Source organism: Globicephala melas, chromosome 17, assembly GCF_963455315.2.
Source record: "Globicephala melas chromosome 17, mGloMel1.2, whole genome shotgun sequence".
Classification (NCBI taxonomy): Eukaryota; Metazoa; Chordata; class Mammalia; order Artiodactyla; family Delphinidae; genus Globicephala; species Globicephala melas.
In genome coordinates this window covers 43311547-43337527 of record NC_083330.1, presented here as the reverse complement: position 1 = coordinate 43337527, position 25981 = coordinate 43311547, and the positions used below count along the sequence as shown (strand labels likewise).

At 39.2% G+C, this 25981-nt stretch overlaps 1 protein-coding gene across 1 annotated transcript in view; it reads right to left on the bottom strand.

The window, feature by feature from the left end:
* The window catches only part of VPS13B (vacuolar protein sorting 13 homolog B), a 798623-nt gene that overhangs the window by 126818 nt on the left and 645824 nt on the right, over positions 1 to 25981 (bottom strand). Inside the window, exons 38-39 of the mRNA XM_060287492.2 lie at positions 19424 to 19631; positions 18936 to 19120 (exon numbers count right to left, since the gene is read on the bottom strand). Coding sequence (XP_060143475.1) covers positions 18936 to 19120; positions 19424 to 19631 — 393 coding nt within the window. The remainder of the gene's footprint in view (positions 1 to 18935; positions 19121 to 19423; positions 19632 to 25981) is intronic.

Sequence of the window (25981 nt, the reverse complement as noted above, 5' to 3'; positions counted from 1 at the left end):
CTTAATGTGCTTAATAGGGTATTTTTAAAAAGATAAAATATTCAATAATTAGAGTAATCATTTTTTAAGATATATTTTTAATGAAATAGGAAGCAAATTTGAAAGCTTACTATTTTACACAGATGGACCATGATGTAGCTAAAGAGAAAAAGGTACTGGTCAATGTTTGGAAATGACTTTTCCTCAAGGAGTAAAAAAGAGAGGTCACAATAGGCAGTAAAAATATGGGTAAAATTAATGAAATCATTGTTTTCTTTTAAAGAATGGTTCAAAGTTGGCTTATATAGCAAACATTTTTCTAAGGCTAAATACTTTCCAATCAACAACTGTAAGATAAAACTGTGAATGTACTTTATACATATTTCAAGATCATTGCAGTAAAATGAAGTTTGAGAGCTGTGTTAAGAAAGCTGGCTGTGATGAAAATGAGTCCTTTGAGAATTCTGGTTCAGTTTATATATAGCAAGACTCACAAAAGTGAAGAACAACAATTATCAGTCATCTCTTCATTGAAAATGCCCTTGTATGAGTATTATTTCCTTGAGACAGTGAAAAGAGGTTGCCTCCTATACTCCACATTGGATAAGCAACCATTCCAGTCCAATATATGATACAAGAACTGTTATCAAGAAAAACCACTTATCAAAATTCCATCTAATAGTAGCCTAAAACCAACATATTATTTAGCTGCTCTGGCAGCATTCTGAGCATCCCTACTCAGTGATTCACTATTATGTGGCTGATAAATCAGTGAAAAAAGAACTGCCATCTGCAGTGACTTATTTATGTAAGTCTAGGCTTTTAAAACATTGTGACACCAAGATAGAGAAAACTGTCTGACATACTTTGGTTTCAATCAGTTTTATAACATAATTATAGGTAATGAGATGGAATACTCTTTTATAACAGTAAAACTAATAAAAATGCACTATAGAGTAGAACACAGAATTTGGCTGGAAAACAAGAGTTCATTTCAAAAAAAGAGTCTGTGCTTGAAGGAGGCTGCTTTGGATCACTCCATGCATGCCAAAATTTAAGAAACACGGATCCCATGTAAAAGTGTGTTTCACAAAGGGCATCTTCAGTAGGTTACTTAACCTCTCTGAGCTGTAGCTTCCTTAGTAAAACGTGAATAACGGTTTTTGTAGCATTGTAAGAATTAAGTTAGGTAATCATATAATGCTCTTAGCAATGGCTGGCACTAAATAAGAAGACAATAAATAAACAACAAACGAGAGGCAAAAAAAGCAAAAAACTGCCTCTTCCAATCTTGAAAACTTAGGGTCTTTTTCCACATTTGTTTTTAGTCCTTGGCATACTACCATTTATCAAGGTTTGTTGGATAGTACACAAAAGCATATAGATATAGACCAAACCTTCATTTAGGCCTTGTCATTGTCATCTTACAACTTTTAAAAATTGACATCTTGCCTCTAATTTCTTCTGTCTTCAAGGAATGAAACTTATCACTCAACTCTCTATTTCTAAGCCCTCCAACCAATAACTTCCTCCGCAGAATTGTGTAAACCAAGTTAATAACTTCTAATTCCTAACTTCTTCTCTCCATCCTTTAATTCTTTCCACAAATACTTACTAAGCAACTGCTATGTTCTGGTCTCTGGGAGACATAGCAGTTGGTGACAGGGAGATACTGATGAATAAGGAATAGAACCTTATTCTCATGGGACTTACAGTCTAGTGAGAATGTCAAACAATTAAGCCCAATGTGACCCAAGCATAGTATCCAAGAAGGAGATGGGTTATTATAGGGGAATGGCTCTGCCATGGTGCCCTGGTGACTAAAACTTCTCTCCAAGTCAACAGTGATCTCCAAGTTGTCAAATTCACAGCATTTTTTCCCAGTCCACAGTACTCTGTCTGTTTGGAGTCATGATTCTGCTGAGTTCTCCAAGCTTCCTAAAGTTTTCACTGTGCCTGTATTTGCTGTCACTGTAGTCTCCTAGGTATTCCTCTCTGACCACTCCTTTGTTGATTCCTCTATTAGTTTCTGAGGGCTTCCATATCAAATACCACTAACTTGGTGGCTTAAAACAACAGAAATTTGTTTTCTCACAGTTCTGGAAGCTAGAAGTCTGAAATCAAGGTGTTAGCAGGGCCACGCTCCTCTGAAGGCTCTAGGGAAGAATCCTTCTTTACCTCTTCCCAGCTTCTGGTGGCTCTTGGCAATCCTTGGCTTTCCTAGGTGTGTAGCTGTGTCATTTCAATCTCTGTTTCTGCCTTCACATGGCCTTTTCCCCATGTGTGCTTGTCTCTATCCAAATTTCCCTCTTCTTGTAAGGATACTAGTCATTGGATTATGGCCCACCCTAATATAGTATGACCTCATCCTAACTTAATTACAGCTGCAAAGACCCTATTTCCAAATAAAGTCATATTCTGAGGTTCTGGGTAGAAATGAATTTTGGGGGGACACTATTCAACCCACCACAATTCCAAATCTACTATTTATTTACTAGACATAGTGAGTTTTCTCATGGTTCTATTCTTAGTTCTCGTATCTTTGAATGCTTCATTCTCTCTAAGTGCGACTTCTCTCTATTTTACTTTCGTGGCTTTGATTTTTACTTCTATGAGGATGACTCCCCAAACCCTTTCTTAAATAATCTGACCCTTTTCTGAATTGTCAGAGTACATTTCCAAACTTGTGGTAGACATTTCAATCATGATCATTCATCTATAAAATCTTGAATTGTAAGTGTTCAATGCAGAACTTGGTATCTCTTCCACAAATCTGACCTCATTTCTTCTCTGACACTTCCAGTTCCCATGAATGATGTTCAATCCATCCAGTCACCTAGGCTAGACCCACAGGGTTTAGTTTCCCCCCACATTATCATCTGTATCTAGGCATTGAAATCTAATATTAATTCTACCTCCAGATGTCTATCTCTTACATTCATTTTCTCCTTCCCATTCTGGCTGTCATTCTCATTACTGCTGAGTAATTGTGCTCTGAATAGGTCTCTATGCAGTCGACATATACAGGCACACCTTGGAGCTACTGTGAGTTCAGTCCAGACCGCCACAATAAAGTGAATATCACAATAAAGTCATACAAATTTTTTTTGTTTCCCAGGGCATATAAAAGTTACGTTTATACTATATTGTAGTCTATGAAGTGTGCAACAGCATTATGTCTTAAAAAACACATACACTCCTTAATTAAAAAAATACTTTATTGCTAAAAATTGTTAACCATAGGGCTTCCCTGGTGGCTCAGTGGTTAAGAATCCGCCTGCCAATGCAGGGGACACGGGTTTGAACCCTGGTCCAGGAAGATCCCACATGCCGCAGAGCAACTAAGCCCATGGCCACAACTACTGAGCCTGCACTCTAGAGCCCGCGAGCCACAACTACTGAGCATGTGCACCTAGAGCCCATGCTCCACAACAAGAGAAGCCACCGCAGTGAGAAGCCCGCGCACCGCAACGAATAGTCCCTGCTCGCCGCAACTAGAGAAAGCCCGCGCGCAGCAACAAAGACCCAATACAGCCAGAAAAAAAAAAAAACCCAAAAAACCTATGTGTATATTAAAAAAAAAATTACTAACCATCATCTGAGCCTTTAGCAAGTTGTAATCTTTTTGCAATAGTGACATCAAAGACCACAGATGACCATAACAAATATAATAATAATGAAAAAGTCTGAAATATTGTGAGAATTACCAAAATGTGACACAGAGACAAAAAGTGAGCAAATGTTGTTGGAAAAATGGTGCCGACAGACTTGCTTGATGCAGGGTTGCCATAAACCTTAAATTTATAAAAACTACAAATCTGTGATGCGCAATAAAGTGAAGCACAATTAAAAAAAAGTATATTTGTAGTATCCTCTAATTCACCCTTTGCTCTGTAATCAGCCACGCTTGTTGCTCAGCTTGATAACCGTAACGACTACCCTCACAGAACAATGTGTTTGTGGAATAAGCCCAAATGTCTCAGCATAACATTTAAAATCCTCCACTATCTGGATTTAAGCCTACTTCTGAAGCTCATCAACTTTTATATGAACTTGCTTCCCAGTACTTCCATTAACACTTATTATATAACACTGGGTGATAGTTGCCCAGGTATTTGTTTCAAGAAGCTTGGATTGTAAGCTCTTAGAGATAGTGCTTGTAAGAACACCTTGTAAATATTATTAATCACCATCATCACCTTTTGGTCCTTCCCCTCAAGCCTGCAGGACAGAGCAGAGACCAAGTAGATAAGAATTCAAAAAGTGCCAACGCCCAACTTTTATCACAATATAAATTATTGAGAAGAGACCCTATGTCGTGGCCCCTGTTCTTGGGACGCTTACCCCATGCCTGCCCGTCCCCTCCTGGCCACACCTAATTTATTGCTGTACATCTCTGCTGTGATCCTTTTGTACCTTTGCAATAAAGACTTTCTGGTTTCAAAAAATAAAAAAGTGCTAACATCCAAATGTCTAACAACTGATGAATGGTAAGTAAGTAAAATGTGGTAAATCCATACAATGTATTATTATTTGGTAACAAAAAGTAATGAAACACTGATTCACAATTCAACAGGGGTGGACTATGAAAAACATTATGCTAAATGATAGAAATCAGTCACAAAAAGTCAGAAATTATATGATTCCATTCACATGAAATGTCCAGAACAGGTAAATACATAGAGACAGAAAGTAAATTAGTGGTTGCTAAAGGCTGGGGGAGGGGGAGACTGGAGAGTGATAGCTGAAGGGTACTAGATTTCTTTTTTGAGATGATGAAAATGTTCCGAAATTGACTGTGGGGATAATTGTACAACTCCATGAATATACTAAGAACTATTGAATTGTACTCTTTAAATGCGTGAATTGTATGGTATGTGAATTGTATCTCAAAAAAGCTGCTAAGAAACTGTTAATAGTATAAGACAATCAAGATTCTTAACTTTGATGTAGCATTTAAAATGTTGCTACAAAATAAGGTAAGGTTCTCAAGTTTGATTTTTTTTCTTTTCCTAACTAGGAGTTGAATAAGAAAATTGGAAGGCCATGCATGCTTAAAAATATATGAAAGAAATGAATTTTTCAGACCAATGTCTTTATGAAAAGAATGGGTAAAAGGATAAAGAATTTTTAGTTTGTAATCAAAACTCAGTTTTTCCCCTACATTCAAAATCTAGGACAGAGTAAGAGACAAATTGGCACCTGGAGACAGTAAGCCTTAGAGGAAAGTAATACTTGCTAACATTTATAAACCATTAACTATGTGCAAGACAATGTTCTAAGTGCTTTTCACATCTAGCAATCATTTATTCCTCCCAACAATTCAAATTATTATGCTTAATTTACAGATAAGGAAACTAAAGTACAGAGAACTTAAGTATTTTGCCCAAGATCACCTAGTGGACCTTGGATCTGGACCCAGACACTTTAGTTCCAGAATCTTTGCTCTTTTTTTTTTTGGCCACTCGGCTTATGGGATCTTAGTTCCCCAATGACCAGTGGACCACTGGACGGCCAGGGAATTCCCAGAATCTTTGCTCTTAACAACTAGGCTATACTGCCTCTCTGTACTTCACTTTTCTCTGTTTGTTACTTTCTCAACAAGGTATTGTAGCTTTCAGGAAACGAATCATACTTTTTAAATAATGGTTTTTACTGTGACTCTCATTGGGGGAAATACTTCTATTTGGGGAGAATAATTCATAAAAAGATGATCATAGGCCATCAGTTCATATTTACTGTCCTTTTTTTAAATTTTTATAGCTTGAACATTTTTTAATACTGAGCAATAAACATCAAACACGCTGATTGCTAGGCATAGTTCTTCGTTTCCAGGAAAAAAAAAAGCTTCCCCTCCCTCCTTTTTAAATATAAGAGTATTTAATAGGAAAAGAGAAATAGGCTAATAAAATTTCTACCACCAAATAAAGTGACAGGACAAAAATGACTTCAGTATTCTTCCAATTTGCAAATGTTTTCCATTTACTTTAAAAGCACGTCTTATTGACAGATTCCTTCTCCACCTCTTACTTTTTTGAAGCCCAAGGAATGCTAGCATTTCAACCTCTTTATTTATTTATTTTTATTTCAAAAATCTCATTTGCTTTTTAAGTTTTGTCCACAAATTCTGCTTCAGCAGACTATTTACTAATGAAGTAGAAAGTGAGTTCTCTTACTGTACCATAGACTAAGTGATGAATCAATTTCACAAGCAGGCCAGAAGCAGAAGCAGGTCACAGGGCTGGCTAGCACAGCAGACAGTGTGGACCTGGATCCCCAAGAGTTACATCTGTGATGCCAGCAGGGACTTCCGGTTGTCTCCTGAGACCTCTCCTTCCCTTCTTCCTTAGCAAATGAGTCCCAATTTCCCCTTTAACGAGGAGTAGCTACGTGGTACAGTTCTGGACTCTGGGATGTTGGCAGCACAGTGTGCAGGGTGTGGGTTCCAAGAAACATCCTCCTCTGCTCTGTTTTGGTTCCTTCCTCTTCCTCCGGCTGGACTGGGGACAAGATGCTTGAAGCATGTGCAGCCATCTTGGACCATGAAGGAAAAGCAAGTGCTGGGAACAGTAGAGCAGCAGGAAGCAAGAAGACACCTGGGCCCTCATGACTTCGTCGAGACACATACAATCCTAGACCACCTACCTTCAGATTATTCTCATGTATGATAGGAAAAGAAGCTTGTTTTGCCTAAGCTGCTGTTATTTTGTATTTTCTATCCCTCACATCTGAACCTAATCCTAATGGACACAGAGCTCCAGTAGCTCTGGCAGTATTTCTTGTTGGGATTCATCATCAAAGATTCATATACAGTTTACAGGCGTCTATAAACTTCTTGAAATTGTATGTTAAATCTTGTGTGCATTCATGCACTTCTCAGGGAGAAGAGGCGCACGGCAACTCATTTACCTTTTCAGACCCTCAGCTTTCTTACCTGTAGTTAGGGGAGAACACATTCACTTCTGTAGTTGACTTCAGGAGTAGATCTAATCTGCACAGTTAGGAGCATGGTGATAGTGCCCAGCATGAGAGGCGCCCCTCTTATTTCCAAAATTTTGTAAACAGTCTTACCATATTTCCTATGGAGCTTAAATCTAGCTGCCATCTATGATTTCTCTTACTCCCTCTCATTAAATTACCCTATTAGTTGTCAAAAACATAGATTATTTCTCTACAATGTCTCCTGCATTCCTTTATTTTTCTCCACACCAGTTACTACCTCCCCTCTCCTCACCTACCCCACCCCCACCCCCAGTTTACAGCCTTTGTCATCTCTTCTCTGAGACCCCTGACAGGTCTTCTCATTTTTTAAAAAAAATTAATTTATTATTATTTTTTGCCATACCATGCGGCTTGTGGGATCTTAGTTCCCTGACCAGGGACTGAACCGGGGCCCTGGCATTGAAAGCGCTAAGTCCTAACCACTGGACTGCCAGGGAATTCCCAGGTCTTCTCAATTTTGGTCTCTTCTTACTCCATTCCACTCTCTACCAGACTATCAGATTAATTTACCTCAAGTCCTGGACTGCCAATGGTTCTCTAATGCCCATCAAATGAAATACAAACTCCATATTCTAAAAAGTAGTCAAGGTAGTACAACACGGAAGAAAAACTTGTGGATTCATAAAAACCTAGACTTGAGTCTCGGTTTTACCTCCTTACTTGCTTTATGATCTTGGAAAGATTATGTAACTTCTCAGACCTAAGTAACCTTAGCTCTAAAGTAGAGATAACAGTACCAAGCGCACAGGGTTACAGAGAAGATAGAAGAGACACGACATGTAAAAGGACAAGTTTGGAATGTGTTACCTTCTTTCCCTCCATGGAATGGTTGTACTAAAAACCCAGGTCTGCAGCTTATCACTTATCCACTAACCCCTTACTTGTATAACCTGTGCTGGTCAAACCAGATTATTTGCTACCTCCCAAGCATAAGTTCTGTCTTCTCTTATTCAATTCTGAAATTTTGTTCAGACTGATTTTTTTCATCATATGCCCTTTCCCCTCATTTTATATGTTGAAATCCCATATGGCCTTCAAGGATCCTCTCAGTTGCCATCTCCTCTGTGAAGCCTTTTCCTAATGTTTCCAGTCAGATGTAAACTCTCCTTGTTTAAAAGGCATGTTCGTTATGTGTCTCCTATATCACTTCGCAGTTCTGCCTTGCCTTACTTTGTGTAATTGTTATTCCTCCTAAAAGACTATAGGTGCCTCCATATATACAATGGAATATTACTCAGCCCTAAAAAGAAGTGGAATTATTTGTAGTGAGGTGGATGGGTCTAGAGTCTGTCATACAGAGTGAAGTAAGTCAGAAAGAGAAAAACAAATACCGTATGCTAACATATATATATGGAATCTAAGAAAAAAAAAAAGGGTTCTGAAGAACCTAGGGGCAGGACAGGAATAAAGACGCAGACATGGGGAATGGACTTGAGAACATGGGGAGGGGGAAGGATAAGCTGGGATGAAGTGAGAGAGTGGCATGGATGCATATACACTACCAAATGTAAAATAGGTAGCTAGTGGGAAGCAGCCACATAGCACAGGGAGATCAGCTCGGTGCTTTGTGACCACCTAGAGGGGTGGGATAGGGAGGGTGGGAGGGAGACACAAGAGGGAGGGGATATGGGGATATAAATATACGTATAGCTGATTCACTTTGTTATACAGCAGCAACTAACACACCATTGTAAAGCAATTATACTCCAATAAAGATGTTAAAAAAAAAAAGACTATAGGTGCCTTGAGAGCAGAACTAGAGTCCTCTCCCACTCTGTATGTCTTATGGCCCTAGCACAGGTCCTTTTATCAGTATTTACTGAATTAACCTCAAAATTCTCAGGCGGAGCTCTTTTTAATATATTTCTAGATCCTTTTTAAAAAATACTTTTACAATACTATGAAGACAGAATATTTAAAAGTGTATCCAGGGAATACTCTTATTTTAGGTTCCCCTTCATTGTCCAAAAAAGGAGGCAATGGCTTCTGGATGCAAAACACTTAGCAGTCAATCCAGCACTGTTACCCATCATTCAAAACCATTTATTATTGTGTCCAGTGGGTACACAGGACTTTTTCTTTCCTTTATTTCCTAAGAGTCAGGCTCTGCCTCTTACTTCCTCAAAGGCCGCAAGACTTCTTCTTTTCTGCATTTCAGCAACAATGAATTTCATATCTGGCTTTAAGCACCACTCCTAAAGATGATGGATAGGAGCAAAGCCTTCTGGGACACATTAGTACAGCTGCCAGTGGGCAGGAGGTGCTTATAAAATAAAAAGGCTCAGGATTCTGGGAACATATGTGCAGCTATAAGTGAACCGCCCAACACAGCTGAAAAGAAACACCCAAGAACTCTTCCTTTTATTCTTTTTAAGTTGTGCATGGAAGAGGCAAATCATATTAGATTGCAAGTAATTCTCTGAAGGTTTCTTTTTCTGTAGTGTCACCATGTACTAATATCATAACCTTTACCTATCAGGTCCATGTGCTTTAGAATCACAGGAAGCTTGTAATGTCAAGTTTAAAGCAGCAAAAGTCTAGTTTTTAATTTATTGGGTAATACTGAGTATTACTCTCTGACTTGGAACATTTTTGCACATAATTACGAAAAAAGAATGAAATCCACACAACTATAAGATTTAATGAAACTTCACTTCAGTCTGTGGATAAGTATGTAAGATAAAATGTTATTAGAAAATCAAACAATTAAATCACTAAGCTATGGATATTAGGCATCACATTGTAAACTCAGTTTCAAGAACAGAAAATTATTTTATGTATCAAGCTCTCATATATCATTAGAACCAAGAGAGTATTTACAGAATCTGTGGAGTTGCTAATGTGTTACATAGTCACTGCATTAAAAAGGAAGCACTGACCAAGAAAGATACTTGGGGAAAAGAAAATATCTCATATGTATCTGTAAGACATAGAAACTTGCCTAATCTGTATTTTGAGAAGATGCCTGGGGAGGACAATGAGAAGATTTAAAAAAGTGATGTGAGGTTTATCTCTAGATGCAGATAGCCTGTGATGTGCAGAGAGAAACAGCTTTGACAGATATTTGCAAAAGAGAAAGCTGGAAAAACCACAGCAAAAAGGAGTAAATTTCTTTTAGTGAGGCAGTCTTTTTAGAGTCGCCTCCTCCTGTCAGTGGTGACTATTCTCCAAAACCACAGACCATATATAAAAGGCTTCCCTCTTGGAAGGGTAGAATACACTGTGAAGATCTTCAGATTTGGTCAGACAAGAAAGAAGCAGCTGACTGCATGAGGCCAGTACTGACCATGAGTTTGGCCAGGTTAGCCAGGGTGGCAAACAAGAGCACTAAGAGACACGATATAGGATGAATCCCTTCACGGGTATCTGCAAAGCTCACAATGACCCCTAATTCACAGTCATGCTGGTGAATGTGATTCCACCCCATGGCCTTAGCTAAATGGGCCAAGAGCACCTGACACTAAACTAGGTCAGTCAGGAATGTGGAATGGGACCAGAGGTTGGACTTGTAAATGTGACTCTGGGAGCTCTGGGAGTTGTCAGGGACTACCAGGTGGTCTGAGAAGCAGGGGAAAAAAAAAGCTAGTCTGTTGAAAAGGAAGAATAAGGCAAATATGGGGAAAGACGCAGAGAAAAGTAAAAGTAGGTAAATACTCCCCTGGATTCCTGTCTTCCACTCCTGGCCCTATCCTTTACTAAAGACCCAGCTGCATTTTGCCCTTGGCCTCTAGGACTCACCACTGTATCTTTTTTTTTTTTTTCCCTCACATCTTTATTGGAGTATAAATGCTTTACAATGTTGTGTTAGTTTCTGCTTTACAACTAAGTGAATCAGCTATACATATACATACATGCCCATATGCCCTCCCTCTTGAGTCTCCCTCCCACCCTCCCTATCCCACCCCTCTAGGTGGTCACAAAGCACCGAGCTGATCTCCCTGTGCTATGCAGCAGCTTCCCACTAGCCATCCATTTTACATTTGGTAGTGTATATATGTCCATGCCACTCTCTCACTTCACCCCAAGTTCCCCTTCCCCTCTGGGCCCTCAAGTCCGTTCTCTACGTCTGAGTCTTTTTTCCTACCCTGCCATTAGGTTCATCAGTACTCCCTTTTTAAATTCCATATATATGTGTTAGCATATGGTATTTGTTTTCCCCACCGTATCTTGATACTAGCTCTCTCCTCTATTCTTCGCTAGGCCAGCTTCAGTGGGGTTTCTGCTACCTGCAACCTAGAGGACTGTAGCTGACATACTACCTTGGAGGCACTGACCATGACCATGTGGGAAGGTGGTGTCTTGTCTAGCAGCCATTTGTATCAGTGAAAGCATTCCATTAATCACATGCAGAGCCATCATTCTCAACAATTATTATGACATTAACAGACTACAAACACAAAAAGTGTCTTTCTAAGAAAACAGGGCTTTCTTGGTCTAACACAGTGGGATCGAGGTTCTTTGGTCAATTGAGAGGATGACGATGAGGATGATGATATGATGATAATGACAGCAGTTACAGAGCACTGTAATAATAATTTACTGAGCCTTTACTATGAATGACACTATGCCAGGTGCTTTATATACATTATCTTTACTCCTCCCAACTCTTCAAGGTAGTAAGAGTGGGATTTTGTTTGGAAAGGTTTGTGACATACTGCACAATAGAGCCGTCATTTGGGAGAGGTCAGCATGCTGGGCAGGCAGGTAGCCGCAAGAGGGTACTTAGCATGATGGATTCACCATGATTTAAGATCTGGCCATTGGTCTTGCAGTCTCAAGAAATTTCCATGGTGTCCTAGCACTGGCTAGATTTAGGAATGCTGAGTCATGTAACAAAGTTCACTAGAGACTGATATATAAACCAGATGCCAAGTTATTAATTTACCATAAGATGTATCACTGCCAAGCAGCCTGGATACTGATGCTGGCCTGAGAAGTGTATGAAACTCTCTGTAGACAGATTGCATCAGGAGTCAAACTATTAGAAGGTTGTTTGGGGGGTTAGATGATTTGAATGTTAGACACAGAGATCTGACAGCTGCTACATTCATCTTCATAAAGGGGATTTAGCTCCCAGGTGAACCAGACACTTAGGCACCATTTCTTTGAATGCTGCCAGGAGGGCTTCTTCCAACAAATGCTTCCATGACCATCCTAGGCTTCTAGAGCTCACCAGTTCTCCTTCTGAAGGAAACATTCTTTTTTTAGATATCTTTATATCCAAACCATCTTGTTTCTGGGAGTCCTTTTATTTATTTAATGTTATTTTGCATATCTTTGGTCTGATTCATTATTTCATGATTTAACAGTTTGAAGCAAAGGAATAATTTTATTTTCCTTCTTTCCACATTTCTCAACAGAGTCCCTCACTGTCACTTAAATGTGACAATACATCTACAAATGTATTGTAGATGTGTCCCATTTGTAGATGTGTCAAAACAATTCCATTGTTTTACAAATAAGGTAAAGAACGTAAGTTTTGGAGTCAGAAAGACCTGAGATGAAATTCTGGCTCTCCCACTTCTTATGATTCAAGAACACTTAATTTCTCTTTATAAGCTTCCCCACTCATAAAATGGGGATAATGCCCACCCCTCAGAATAGAACGAGATTTAATGGGGTTATGTATGCAAAGCACTTAGCACAGTGTTGGGGGTCAAACACAAAGACCATCCTAACACTTTGGAGGAAAAATAACACAGATCTCAACCATTTAGATTCTCCTTGGCTTCCAAGTATACGTTTTTTTTGGTTGTCTTCCAATGTGGTTTCACTTTGATTTTTATAGTCATATTAGTGTTACTTTAAAAACTAATATCCATGACTTTTAAACTGGATAAACAAAAATGAATTGGGCATGAGTGCACTGATTTCTTTGGCTTACCATTCTCTTTCTCCACCAGAAATAAACAAATGACACAGCTTGCTTTTGTCTTTTTCTTCCTGTTATCCTTGAGAAGATATCTTTTAAGGACTCTAGTCATATAAGAGTTCTGCACCTAATTCTGAAGCTTGAAAATGCCTTTTTAACTGAGAAAGTGCTATGAAATTATAGAGCTTTAGTAAAAAATTTATTCTTTTTTTGCCAATTAATTCAATTTACTCTTCAGATGTCAGAATTCCCCAAATTACATGATTCCTTCTATATAATGGGTCTATTCTAATATATATTCAGCTATTCTATCTCCTGAGTTTGCATATGCAATTATGTCCTCTCTTTTCCATTAGATTATAAACCTTACAAGAGTAGGGACAGATCTTTTATCTCTTTATATCTTCACTGTCTATAGTATCCTATATTGATATTGTAGTGTCGTATCCTATATTGATATTGGGAAGATATTCAACAATTACTTGTTGATGATAAATGCTATGAAGTAGAAATAAAAACAACAGATATATATGTTTATCTTCTCATTTGTTAACTATATTCACGTTTTCTGAAGGTGTAGATCTGAATTTAAATATCTTGTTTAATTTTTCTAATGTAAGGTTTTTTGAACATGTGTTAATTTTTCCCTACATTACCTAAACATGCTCTTTCCCTTTTATTTGACTTTAACGCCAGTAATCTTATGTACACCCTAGATATTTCTTGCATTAGAGAAATTCCTGACTTTAGCTCCTGTATCTTTCCTTTTAATCCGTACAGTTACGTTATCCTTCATTTCACTCCTTTAACTTTACTTCACAGCTATTTAAATTGCTTCAGTGATCCCAACCCAACATTTAGTGTTTATCTTGAATTGTAATGTTCAAGCTTTACACTCTTGAGATCCTTGGGGAAAGATGTTATTTAGTATGGGCTACTGTCACATACCTAACGAAGATACCTAAAAATTTAGTACGATACATAAATGAAAATAAATATAAAAACAAGAATAATACAGTATTGAGAGAACAAGAACAAGCACCATGTCAGATCTGTGTGAGAATTAAAATCTCCATTACCAATTCCACTACAAAGGATGAATTAAAAATTTACAATCTGAGAACACGGGTATTTCCTAAATGGAATCCTCAGTAGGCAGTGTACACAACAGGATGAGGAGAGAGGAAAACTTACAGTATGTGCCAGACACAGTGCCAGAAATTTCTTATATTTCAGCTCATTTAAATAGCACAACATTCCTTCTAGGTTGATGACATTACTCTAACTTACAGATCCTAATTTTTTTTTGTGGTACGCGGGCCTCTCACTGTTGTGGCCTCTCCCGTTGCGGAGCACAGGCTCCGGACGCGCAGGCTCAGCGGCCATGGCTCACGGGCCCAGCCGCTCCGCGGCATGTGGGATCTTCCCGGACAGGGGCACGAACCCGTGTCCCTTGCGTCGGCAGGTGGACTCTCAACCACTGCGCCACCAGGGAAGCCCAGATCCTAATTTTATTGACATCTAAATATACTATTAACACTTAAAATTTAATGTGATAAAACTGACCACAAAATAAGCTCCTTTGGTTTTCTGTGAACATTAATTTCAGGGTCTTTATTCTGAACCTATGGTTAGTTTAATATTATAGACATGTTTTCCATATTTTTCAGTATAATCGCAAAATAAATTCCATAAAGTCATTTGAGGAGCCTGTTTATAAATCCTAATATTAATTATGGAAAGAGATAAAAACAGATATATTTAAGGGTTCTGTAAGTGAACTCTATAAGGTCGGTTTCTTATGAACTAAATGGTCCTGAAGGAAAAAATTAATCCAAGCTTGATTCTGTTTTTAGGACTAAAACCAAGGAGATGAACTTGTTTTTGTATTTAAGGACGAGCCTCTGCCTAGGGGGCAGTGGGCTTGGCAGAAGAGTCAATGATCTCACCAAGAGTCTGTGTAATGTAATGACATTAGACTGCCTGTTTATAGTAGGTAATGCCACTGAAGCATAACACAGTGCATCCTGCCATAATTCAGTTTGTAAAACCAAATGCATTCAATAGTGCCATAAAATAATGACAAACAATGTAATGCTTTTGAATTATACAGAACAGGAGCACAGACATTCATGTACTCATTGATCCATTCAATATACTGAGCACCTCCACTGCAATGGATACTATACGGAGCATAATGAAAATTAGATGTGATCATTTCCTTTGGAAACCTACAGTCTAGGAGGGAGACAAGATATGGATAATTAAAATGTGAGGAATAGGTGAGAAACAGCATAAAGGTGGTGCCATGAAGTGTTACAGAACTTCAGAGAAAGGCAGTATCATGTTTGGAGATGGTGTCCAGGAAGGGCTTCATGGAATAGATGGCACTGGAGCTGTCTGGATGTGTGGATAGGATTTCAGCAGAAAAGGGAGACTCAAATGAAGAGGGCGTGGTACGGATGTGGGAGACCACAGGCTGGTTCGGGAATGCTGAATAGGCCAGTTTGATTAGAGCATAGATCACGCAGAAGGGAAGGAAAGGCAAAGCTGGGTCGGGAGGTTCTGCAGGGCCCTCAAGGTCAGTCTAGCAGTGATAGGACCGCTGAAGGTTTTTCTCAGGCAATGACACAATCCACCTGTTCCTTTAAGAAGTTAGCAGGATAGGTTGGAAGGAGAAGAGATTGAAAGCTAGAATTTCACTTAGGAGGCTTTTTAGTGGTCCAGGCATTTGCCTGTGAAGAAGTGGAGGGAAGGAAATTAACATTTATTAAGAGCTCACTATGTGTAAGGCACTTATTTGTTTTAGCGATAATATTTCACTTAAATCTCGTGACAACTCTGCAAGGTAAATAGCATTAACTCCGGTGTTCAGTTGAGGAAAATAAGGCTCTAAGAGACCAGCAGTTTGCCTATGGTCACTGAGTTAGTAAAATACAAAGGGGGAGGGGAACAGGAGTCAGCAGTTGAGACTTTAATGTCTACATTATCTACACTATACCGTGTTGATAAAGGGCTTTCTTTTTATAAGTTCCCTGCTATTCAGGATTGGTACTTCAATATTTTAGCGGTGCCTCCAGTACAGACCTAGAGATAATCACATAGAGCAGGAAAATGATTCTGACAACAGAGAGGTTTAATGCTGAATGCTTGAATGCTGAAAATAGGGAAATTCTTCTGCCCCAAACAACCAGAGAAACTTGCCTGCTAGACAGAGAGCTTCTGATGAGTAGACAGTGTCTTATCTGGCTCTGAATCCCCAGGAGTATGCTCAGGGTTTGGCACTGCAAGCACTCAAGGAAAGAGCTGTCATACTTCTACAGATGAGGTCACCCCAACCCTTGGGACAAATTCTGCTCCTAGCTGGGGGAATATAAGCTTAGGCTGGGAGCTCAGTAGCATGGCAACTTTCTGCCAGTCCTGCTCTGTTCTTCCATCCCAGCTGTCAATTCTGGGTGTTCTTTCTTACCACTGGGATCAAGGTTTCCCCTTCAGCTTAGAGTAGGTACAACCCTGTCTTGCTTCGTAGGCCAGCACCCTTGTCTTTGAACTCTGCCATGTATCAGCTCCTCTTTCCAACAAGATATGAAATGTCGCAGGACCTCTCTGATACCAGCTCTTTGCTTGTTGAAACCTGCCAGGCTTCCTTCACGCAATGCTTATGTGCCAAGTCTACTGTACAGGCCCCTCGGACTATCCCAGATCTCCTAGACTGCTCCAGCTGGTCTGTAGAGCTGTTAGACCCCAGCTCTCCCTGATCTAGCCTATGCTTCTGCCTGATGAAAAGACTTTTGACGATAATCACTGTAATAGTCCTGGTAGTACACAGACTTACACAGCACTCACCATGTGCCAGGCATTGTTCTGTGTGTCTTATAAATATTAATTCCTATAAGCATGACATTATTAGTGGCCTCATTTTACTAATGAAAGAAAAGCAAAACAGAAAACCTGAGGCTGAGAGATTAAGTTACTTATCGAAGGTGACACAGTTTGCGAATGGCAGAGCCAGAATTTGAACCCAGGCATTCTGGCTATAGTTCATTCTCTTAACCACTATGCTCTCCTGCCTCTCCGGTGGCAGTGAGAAGATGAACATGTCACTAGTGAATGTACTTACTACCTTAAATGCTCTGTTTAATACAACTGGCATAATACTACCAACCAATAGTTATCAGGCTTATGTTAACTAACATGTAACTATAAATCTGAATCCCAAAATCAGTTATAAAGAAGCCTTTACATAATGCTGAAACTTTGATATATGAGTATTTTCTTTTTTTTTTTTTTTTTTTTTTGCGGTACGCGGGCCTCTCACTGTTGTGGCCTCTCCCGTTGCGGAGCACAGGCTCCGGACGCGCAGGCTCAGCAGCCATGGCTCACGGGCCCAACCGCTCCGCGGCATGTGGGATCCTCCCGGACCGGGGCACAAACCCGTGTCCCCTGCATCGGCAGGCGGACTCCCAACCACTGTGTCACCAGGGCAGCCCAAGTATTTTCATTTTGACTGAAAATACTACAGATGTTCTACATTTAGGCAAGTCTAACAAGACAGCAGGATTCAAAGACAATGCCAGTTTATTTAGCAAAAATAATCCAAGAATACTGGGAGAGAAGATAATCATGAATATGACCTTGACAGAAGCGGAAGCAAATGTGAGGATTTAAGAATCAAAGCAGAGTTGCTAAGAGGGTAGATCTTAAAAGTTCTCATCACAAGAAAAAAAAAAACAAAAGAAGGTAGATACTGTTGACATCTTGTCAAACTGGATAGTTCTGCATACTCTAGTTCACTTGACAAAATGATGACACATTTCATTGTTATCAATTCAGAAGGTGAACATCTGACTATATTATAACCAGGAATTTAAACAAGAATTAAATAAGCATATAATAATACCAATGTTAATATGTACTGTGGTCTCCTCTGATTTGTATTATTATTCTGAGTTGTTAAGTGTAGAGCAGTCATTAAAAAAACTGGCTCATATTTCTATACCAGGGGCTGGAGATAAGTGATCAAGACATACAAGAGAGGTAGGCAGTGCAGAGATCAGAGGTCCTTACAAGCCATAGTAAGATACCGAATTCTGTTAGTCTTAAAGGGAGCCACCATCAGGTTTTAAGTTAGGGGAGTGACGTAACCTAACCTACATTTTCAAAAGATCACTCTAGCTGTTGTTTGGAAAATGCATTACAAGGAGTCAAGGATGGAATCATAGAGACCAATTAGGAAGCTACTGTAGTAGGGAACAGAAGATGGTAGCTTGAACTCAAGTTGTACCAGTAGAAACAGAAAGAAGTAGATGGAATAGGGACATATTTGGAGGTAGAGCTGACACGACTTATTGATGAATCAGATGTGAGCAGTTAGGGAGAAAGAGCAATCAGGAATGACTTCCAGTGGATGGTTATGTGATCTAGTAACAGGTGGACAACTAAGAGAAAAACAAATTTTAGGAGAAATTCAGATCTGTAGAATATTAATAAGTAGAATAATAATATAGTGCTATCCACACTCAGGGAAATGACAAGCAAAAAACTTTCCACAAAATCATACAGAATACGATCACTGGTTAGATGGTTTTCCTATCAGCCTACCACGAGGCCCAAGACCATTTTCAGCTCGGGAAATGAAATGAAAATTAAGTCATCCTTTCTGGCCCTTATGGGGACATATCTCATTTCATAGAACAGTTCTAAAAATGCTGAAGAGTGTGAGCACATGGTAGGTCCTCAGAAAATGTGTGTTGAACTCAATGACACCTGTTTGTCCCATTACTACCTGGAGACTATGTAAGCTACCTGTAACAGGTTGAAGAGTAGAATTAAGAACTCTCAGGATTGCCATGTACCATGAATCTGAATGACATTATTCTCTTATTATACAATTTCTAGTATGTGTGTTTCTCGTGTGTGTGTGTATGTGTACATATGTATGTGTCTGTATACGCACATACATGTGTATTTCTCTCTGATACAACTTATGGAGAAGATAGGTATGCTCCCAACATTTTTATTATGATCAAATCAGCACTTTCCCACACTGTCTTTTATTTTGAAATGAAGAGCCATTCCATACCTGTAGCATATCACCAAGGTCTGCTGTGCTAATATCTGGATCCTCTGTGGTGTTGAAGGGCACAGGAGTTATGTGTACAAGGGTGAGCACTCTAGGTTCTGGATATCTCCATAACATCATCCCTGGGCTATCTTCAGTTTCATTGTAAAACAAGACTTCATAGACACCAGGCATTTTCAAAGCTTCTGTTAAACGAAAGTGTAATTAATTGTATGCTTTCGAAGGGGAACATGTTGGTTTATTACACAAGAAAAAATTATGAGTATAAAAGAAAAGAATATAAAGAAGCTGGTTGATCATGTTTACATGGTTTAAGATAGGAACAAATCAAAAATTTTCCCTTAAGAGAGACTGAATGGCAATGTACTATTTTTGTACTGCAGGTATTGACTTACTTTTCAAGTGATCTTGATGTGTTATTATTTACTGAATGTGCAGGTAAAATAAACAAACACACACACAATCACACTGAAGCTATCGTTACTTACCAGCATCCTGTATATACTGAAACAGACCTGTCCGTAGGTCATCTGAACTTTGTTCACTTTTAAATATCTGATTTTTTTCCATAGGAGATGGAATTTGCGGCACTGTTTCAGAAACTTGCACTTCAAAATTTCCCTCCTCTTTAAGGTATCCATTGAGTAATTCATGTAGAAGAACTAGGCAATTCAAATGTTCTTGACCCCAGAAAACCTTTAAAATCATATGAAAAATTTTACTGGCTTTAACACAAACACTTCATGAGAATAATTAGGTACAATCATATTTGAATTAGTTCAAGGCTGTAATTACATTTAATTTAACTATTGATAATAATTAAACTATAATTTTTAAGAAGCAATTGACCTATGGGATGAAATTCTATTCTTGGGTAAATACATAAAAACAAGAAAATCAAGTATATCATATATTGTGTGGATAGCAATCAATTTTAAATGCTGAATTGATAATGAAATTATGTTTATGTGAGGTAATGTTTATGAATTAACTTAGCTAAGAGGGAAAAGAATATCCATTATAGTCTGAGAGACTATATGAAGATCCTTCGAGGCCAAAATGTTAATAATATTGTAGAACAGCTTCTACATTTTGTCATGAGGTTACATGAACACATCTTGATTATAGGGTTCCTTTCTTTGCACTTTCACTCTTCAGAAAAAAAAAAGATGCTCAATGAACCTGAACTTAAAAGGCTCCCAACTTCAGTGTTTAGTGAGAAAGTGCCAACAAACAGTATTTCACAGCCCTTCAGAACCAACTGTACAGGAGCTACGGTACAGTTTCAGAACAAACTCTTGGTGTTACATCTAACAGAGAGGATCAAGTTCCCTTTTTCTGCATGTGAAGAATATTAGTCTATAATGGAAGTATGACCAGTAGGTAATAATGATTAATGTCAGAGACCATAAATTTTCAAAATATTAATTTCTCTGAATGTATTGGATAAAGGCAATACAACCATAATTTCTAAGAGGACCAGCTAATACGGCAAAGAAGAAAAGAATATACAGACGTAGAAAAGAATAAGCCTATGCTTTGTGGGCAAGTTTGAAACCCTCAGTTTAAGTCCTACTCTCTGGAATTAAGGCATCTCAGAAATAAAAGTAAGAGGTATGATACAAAGTCTATTTTTTTCTCATCAATCTTATTTTTATTGAATCCTGAAAAACAGAGATAGGTGAAAAGTCAGGTTGGGGAGTCAAACACTGTGCTCCAGGTTTTAAAATATCAAGAGAGTTTATAATGTAGAGATGATATACTTTGTCTTTGCTCTTATTGTTGTTTTTTATGTGGAGCTACTTTGCTGTCTTGGAAAAATGGTAATACAATTACTATTCTTGATAAAACAACACAAAATCACATGCTGAGTAAATCTATGAAAATTTATAACAGATACTGAAAATCTCAAAACCAATCAATGTAAAGCAGTAAGTTAGTGGGCTCCCCTACATCTACCTCTGTGTCACTAAGAAAACTGGTGAAAAAGGTGAGGCAAGACAACTTTTAGATGAAGACAAATTCATATTTAATATGCCTCCACTATTAACAAATTAGTCATTGCCATTTTCTATAACTCTGAATTCCTCAAGTTTTTAGATTTGTGTCAAATTTGGGGAACATCAAATCATATAAAGGATACACATTCAGGATAGCTTCAAGATGGCAGAGGAGTAAGATGTGGAGATCACCTTCCTCCCCACAACTACATCAAAAATACATGTACATGTGGAACAACTACAGAACACCTACTGAACGCTGGCAGAAGAACTCAGACTTCCCACAAGGCAAGAAACTCCCCACATACCTGGGTAGGGCAAAAGAAAAAAGAAAAAAAACAGAGACAAAAGAATAGGGATGAGACCTGCACCTCTGGGAGGGAGCTGTGAAGGAGGAAAAGTTTCCACAAACTAGGAAGCCCCTTCACTGGCAAAGATGGGGGGTGGTGGTGGGGAAGCTTTGGAGCCACGGAGGAGAGCGCAGCAACAGGGATGCAGAGGGCAAAGCTGAGAGATTCCCGCACAGAGGATCGGTGCCGACCAGCACTCACCAACCCGAGAGGCTTTTCTGCTCACCCGCCGGGGCGGGCGGGGAATGGGAACTGAGGCTCAGGCTTCGGAGGTCAGATCCTAGGGAGAGGACTGGGGTTGGTTGCGTGAACACAGCCTGAAGGGGGCTAGTGCGCCACAGCTAGCCGGGAGGGAGTCTGGGAAAATGACTGGAACTGCCTGAGAGGCAAGAGACCACTGTTTAGGGGTGCACAAGGAGAGGGGATTCAGAACACTGCCTAAACGAGCTCCAGAGATGGGAGCAAGCCGCAGCTATCAGCCCGGACCCCAGAGACGGGCATGAAATGCTAAGGCTGCTGCCGCCACCACCAAGAAGCCTGTGTGCAAGCACAGGTCACTGTGCACACCTCCCCTCCTGGGAGCCTGTGCAGCCCACCACTGCCAGGATCCTGTGATCCAGGGACAACTTCCCCGGGAGAACGCACGGCACGCCGCAGGCTGGTGCAACCTCACTCCGGCTTCTGCCGCCACAGGCTTGCCCCGCATTCCGTACCCGTCCCTCCCCCTGGCCTGAGTGAGCCAGAGCCCCCTAATCAGCTGCTCCTTTAACCCCGTCCTGTCTGAGCGAAGAACACGCAGAGGTGGGGCCAAATCCAAAGCTGAAACCCAGGAGCTGTTCGAACAAGGAAGAGAAAGGGAAATTTTTCCCAGCAGCCTTAGGAGCGGTGGATTAAATCCCCACAATCAACTTGATGTACCCTGCATCTGTGGAATACCTGGATAGACAACGAATCATCCCAAAATGGAGGTGGTGGACTTTGGGATCAACTGTAGACTTCGTGTTTGTTTTCTGCATCTAATTTGTTTCTGGTTTTATGTTTATCTTAGTTTGGTATTTACAGCTTATTATCATTGGTAGATTTGTTTATTGATTTGGTTCTCTTCCTTTTTAAAAATTTTTAATGTATATATATATATTTCTTCCTTTTTCTCCTTTTGTGAGTGTGTATGTGTATGCTTCTTTGTGTGACTTTGCCTGTATAGCTTTACTTTTACCATTTGTCTTAGGGTTCTGTCCGTCCTTTTTTTTTTCTTGTATAGTTTTTAGAGCTTGTTATAATTGGTGGATTTGTTTTTGCATTTGGTTGCTCTCTCTTCCGTTTTTTTTTTTACTACTTTAACTTTTTTTATATATAATAATATATATTTTTTATTTTAATAACTTTATCTATTTTTCCTTCTTTCTTTCTTTCTTTCTCTCCCTTTTCTTCTGAGCGGGGGTGGCTGACAGAGTCATGGTGCTTCAGCAGGGTGTCAGGCCTGAGCCTCTGAGGTGAGAGAGCCAAGTTCAGGACATTGGTCCACCAGATACCTCCTGGCCCCACGTAATATCAAACAGCGAAAGCTCTCCCAGAGATCTCCATCTCAGCGCTAAGACCCAGCTCCACTCAATGACCAGCACGCTAGAGTGCTGGACACCCTAAGCCAAACAACTAGCAAGACAGGAACACAACCCCACCCACTAGCAGAGAAGCTGCCTAAAATCATAGCAAGTTCAGAGACACTCCAAAACACACCACCGGATGTGGTCCTGCCCACCAGGAAGACAAGATCCAGCCTCATCCACCAGAACACAGGCACCAGTCCCTTCCACCAGGAAGCCTACACAACGCACTGAAACAAACAGCCACTGGGGCAGACACCAAAAACAACGGGAACTACGAACCTGCAGCCTGCAGAAAGGAGACCCCAAACACAGTAAGTTAAGCAAAATGAGAAGACAGAGAAATACACAGCAGATGAAGGCGCAAGTTAAAACCCACCAGACCAAACAAATGAAGAGGAAATAGGCAGCCTACCTGAAAAAGAATTCAGAATAATGATAGTAAAGATGATCCAAAATCTTAAAAATACAATGGAGAAAATACAAGAAACGTTTAACAAGGATGTAGAAGAACTAAAGAGCAAACAAACAATGATGAACAACACAATAAATGAAATTAAAAATACTCTAGATCGGATCAATAGCAGAATAACTGAGGCAGAAGAACGGATAAGTGACCTAGAAGATAAAATAGTGGAAATAACTACTGCAGAGCAGAATAAAGAAAAAAGAATGAAAAGAATTGAGGACAGTCTCAGAGACCTCTGTGACAACATTAAACACACCAACATTGGAATAATAGAGGTCCCAAAAGAAGAGAAAAAGAAAGGGACTGTGAAACTATTTGAACAGATTATAGTTGAAAACTTCCCTAATATGGGAAAGGAAATAGTTAATCAAGTCCAGGAAGAACAGAGAGTCCCATACAGGATAAATCCCAGGAGAAACATGCCAAGACACATATTAAGCAAAGTCCCAAAAATTAAATACAAACAAAAAATATTAAAAGCAGCAAGGGAAAAGCAACAAATAATATACAAGGGAATCCCCATAAGGTTAACAGCTGATCTTTGAGCAGAAACTCTGCAAGCCAGAAGGGAGTGGCAGGACATATTTAAAGTGATGAAAGAGAAAAACCTACAACCAAGATTACTCTACCCAGCAAGGGTCTCATTCAGATTCCATGGAGAAATTAAAAGCCTTACAGACAAGCAAAAGCTAAGAGAATTCAGCACCACCAAACCAGCTTTACAACAAATCCGAAAGGAACTTCTCTAGGCAGGAAACACAAGAGAAGGAAAAGACCTATGATAACAAACCCAAAACAATTAAAAAAATTAATAGGAACACACATATCAATAACTACCTAAAATGTAAATAGATTAAATGCTCCAACCAAAACACACAGACTGCGTGAAAAGATACAAAAACAAGACCTGTATATATGCTGTCTACAAGAGACCCACTTCAGACCTAGGGACACATATAGACTGAAAGTGAGGGGATGGAAAAAGATATTCCATGCAAATGGAAATGAAAGGAAAGCTGGAGTAGCAATTCTCATATCAGACAAAATAGACTTTAAAATAAAGACTATTACAAGAGACAAAGAAGGACACTACATAATGATCAAGGGATCAATCCAAGAAGAAAATATAACAATTGTAAATATTTATTCAAACAACATAGGAGCACCTCAATACTTAAGGCAAATGCTAACAGGGATAAAAGGGGAAATTGACAGTAACACAATCATAGTAGGGGACTTTAACATCCAACTTTCACCAATGGACATATCATCCAAAAAGAAAATAAATAAGGAAACACAAGATTTAAATGATACATTAAACAAGATGGAATTAATTGATTATTAATTAATTTACAGGACATTCCATCCAAAAACAACAGAATACACTTTCTTCTCAAGTGCTCATGGAACATTCTCCAGGATAGATCATATCTTGTGTCACAAATCCAGCCTTGGTAAATTTAAGAAAACTGAAATCATATCAAGTATGTTTTCAGACCACAACGTTATGAGACTAGATGTCAAGTACAGGAAAAATCTGTAAAAAATACAAACACATGGAGGTTAAACAATACAATACTAAATAACCAAGATCTCAATGAAGATATCAAAGAGAAAATAAAAAAATACTTAGAAACAAATGACAATGAAAGCATGACGAAACAAAATCTATGGGATGCAGCAAAAGCAGTTCTAAGAGGGAAGTTTATAGCAATACAATCCTCCCTCAAGAAAGAAGAAACATCTCAAATAAACCACCTAACCTTACACCTAAAGCAATTAGAGAAAGAAGAACAAAAAAACAGCAAAGATAGCAGAAGGAAAGAAATCATAAAGATCAGATCAGAAATAAATGAAATAGAAATGAAGGAAACAACAGCTAAGATCAATAAAACTAAAAGCTGGTTCTTTGAGAAGATAAACAAAATTGATAAACCACTAGCCAGACTCATCAAGAAAAAAAGGGAAAAGACTCAAATCAATAGAATGAGAAATGATAAAGGAGAAGTAACAACTAACACTGCAGAAATACAAAAGATCATGACGGATTACTACAAGCGACTCTATGCCAATAAAATGGACAACCTGGACGAAATGGACAAATTCTTACAAAAGCACAACCTGCTGAGACTGAACCAGGAAGAAATAGAAAATATAAAGAGACCAATCACAAGCACTGGAATTGACATGGTGATTAAAAATCTTCCAATAAACAAAAGCCCAGGACCAGAAGGATTCACAGGGGAATTCTATCAAACATTTAGAGGAGAGCTAACACTTAGCCTTCTCAAACTCTTCCAAAATACAGCAGAGGGAGGAACACTCCCAAACTCATTCTATGAGGCCACCATCACCCTGATACCAAAAGAAGACAAAGATGTCACAAAAAAACAAAACTACAGACAAATATCACTGATGAACACAAAGGCAAAAATCCTCAACAAAACAGTAACAAACAGAACCCAACGGCATGTTACCTTTTTTTTTATTTTTTTTTTTGCTGTACGCGGGCCTCTCACTGTTGTGGCCTCTCCTGTTGTGGAGCACAGGCTCCGGACGCGCAGGCTCAGCGGCCATGGTTCACGGGCCCAGCCGCTCCACGGCATGTGGGATCTTCCCGGAC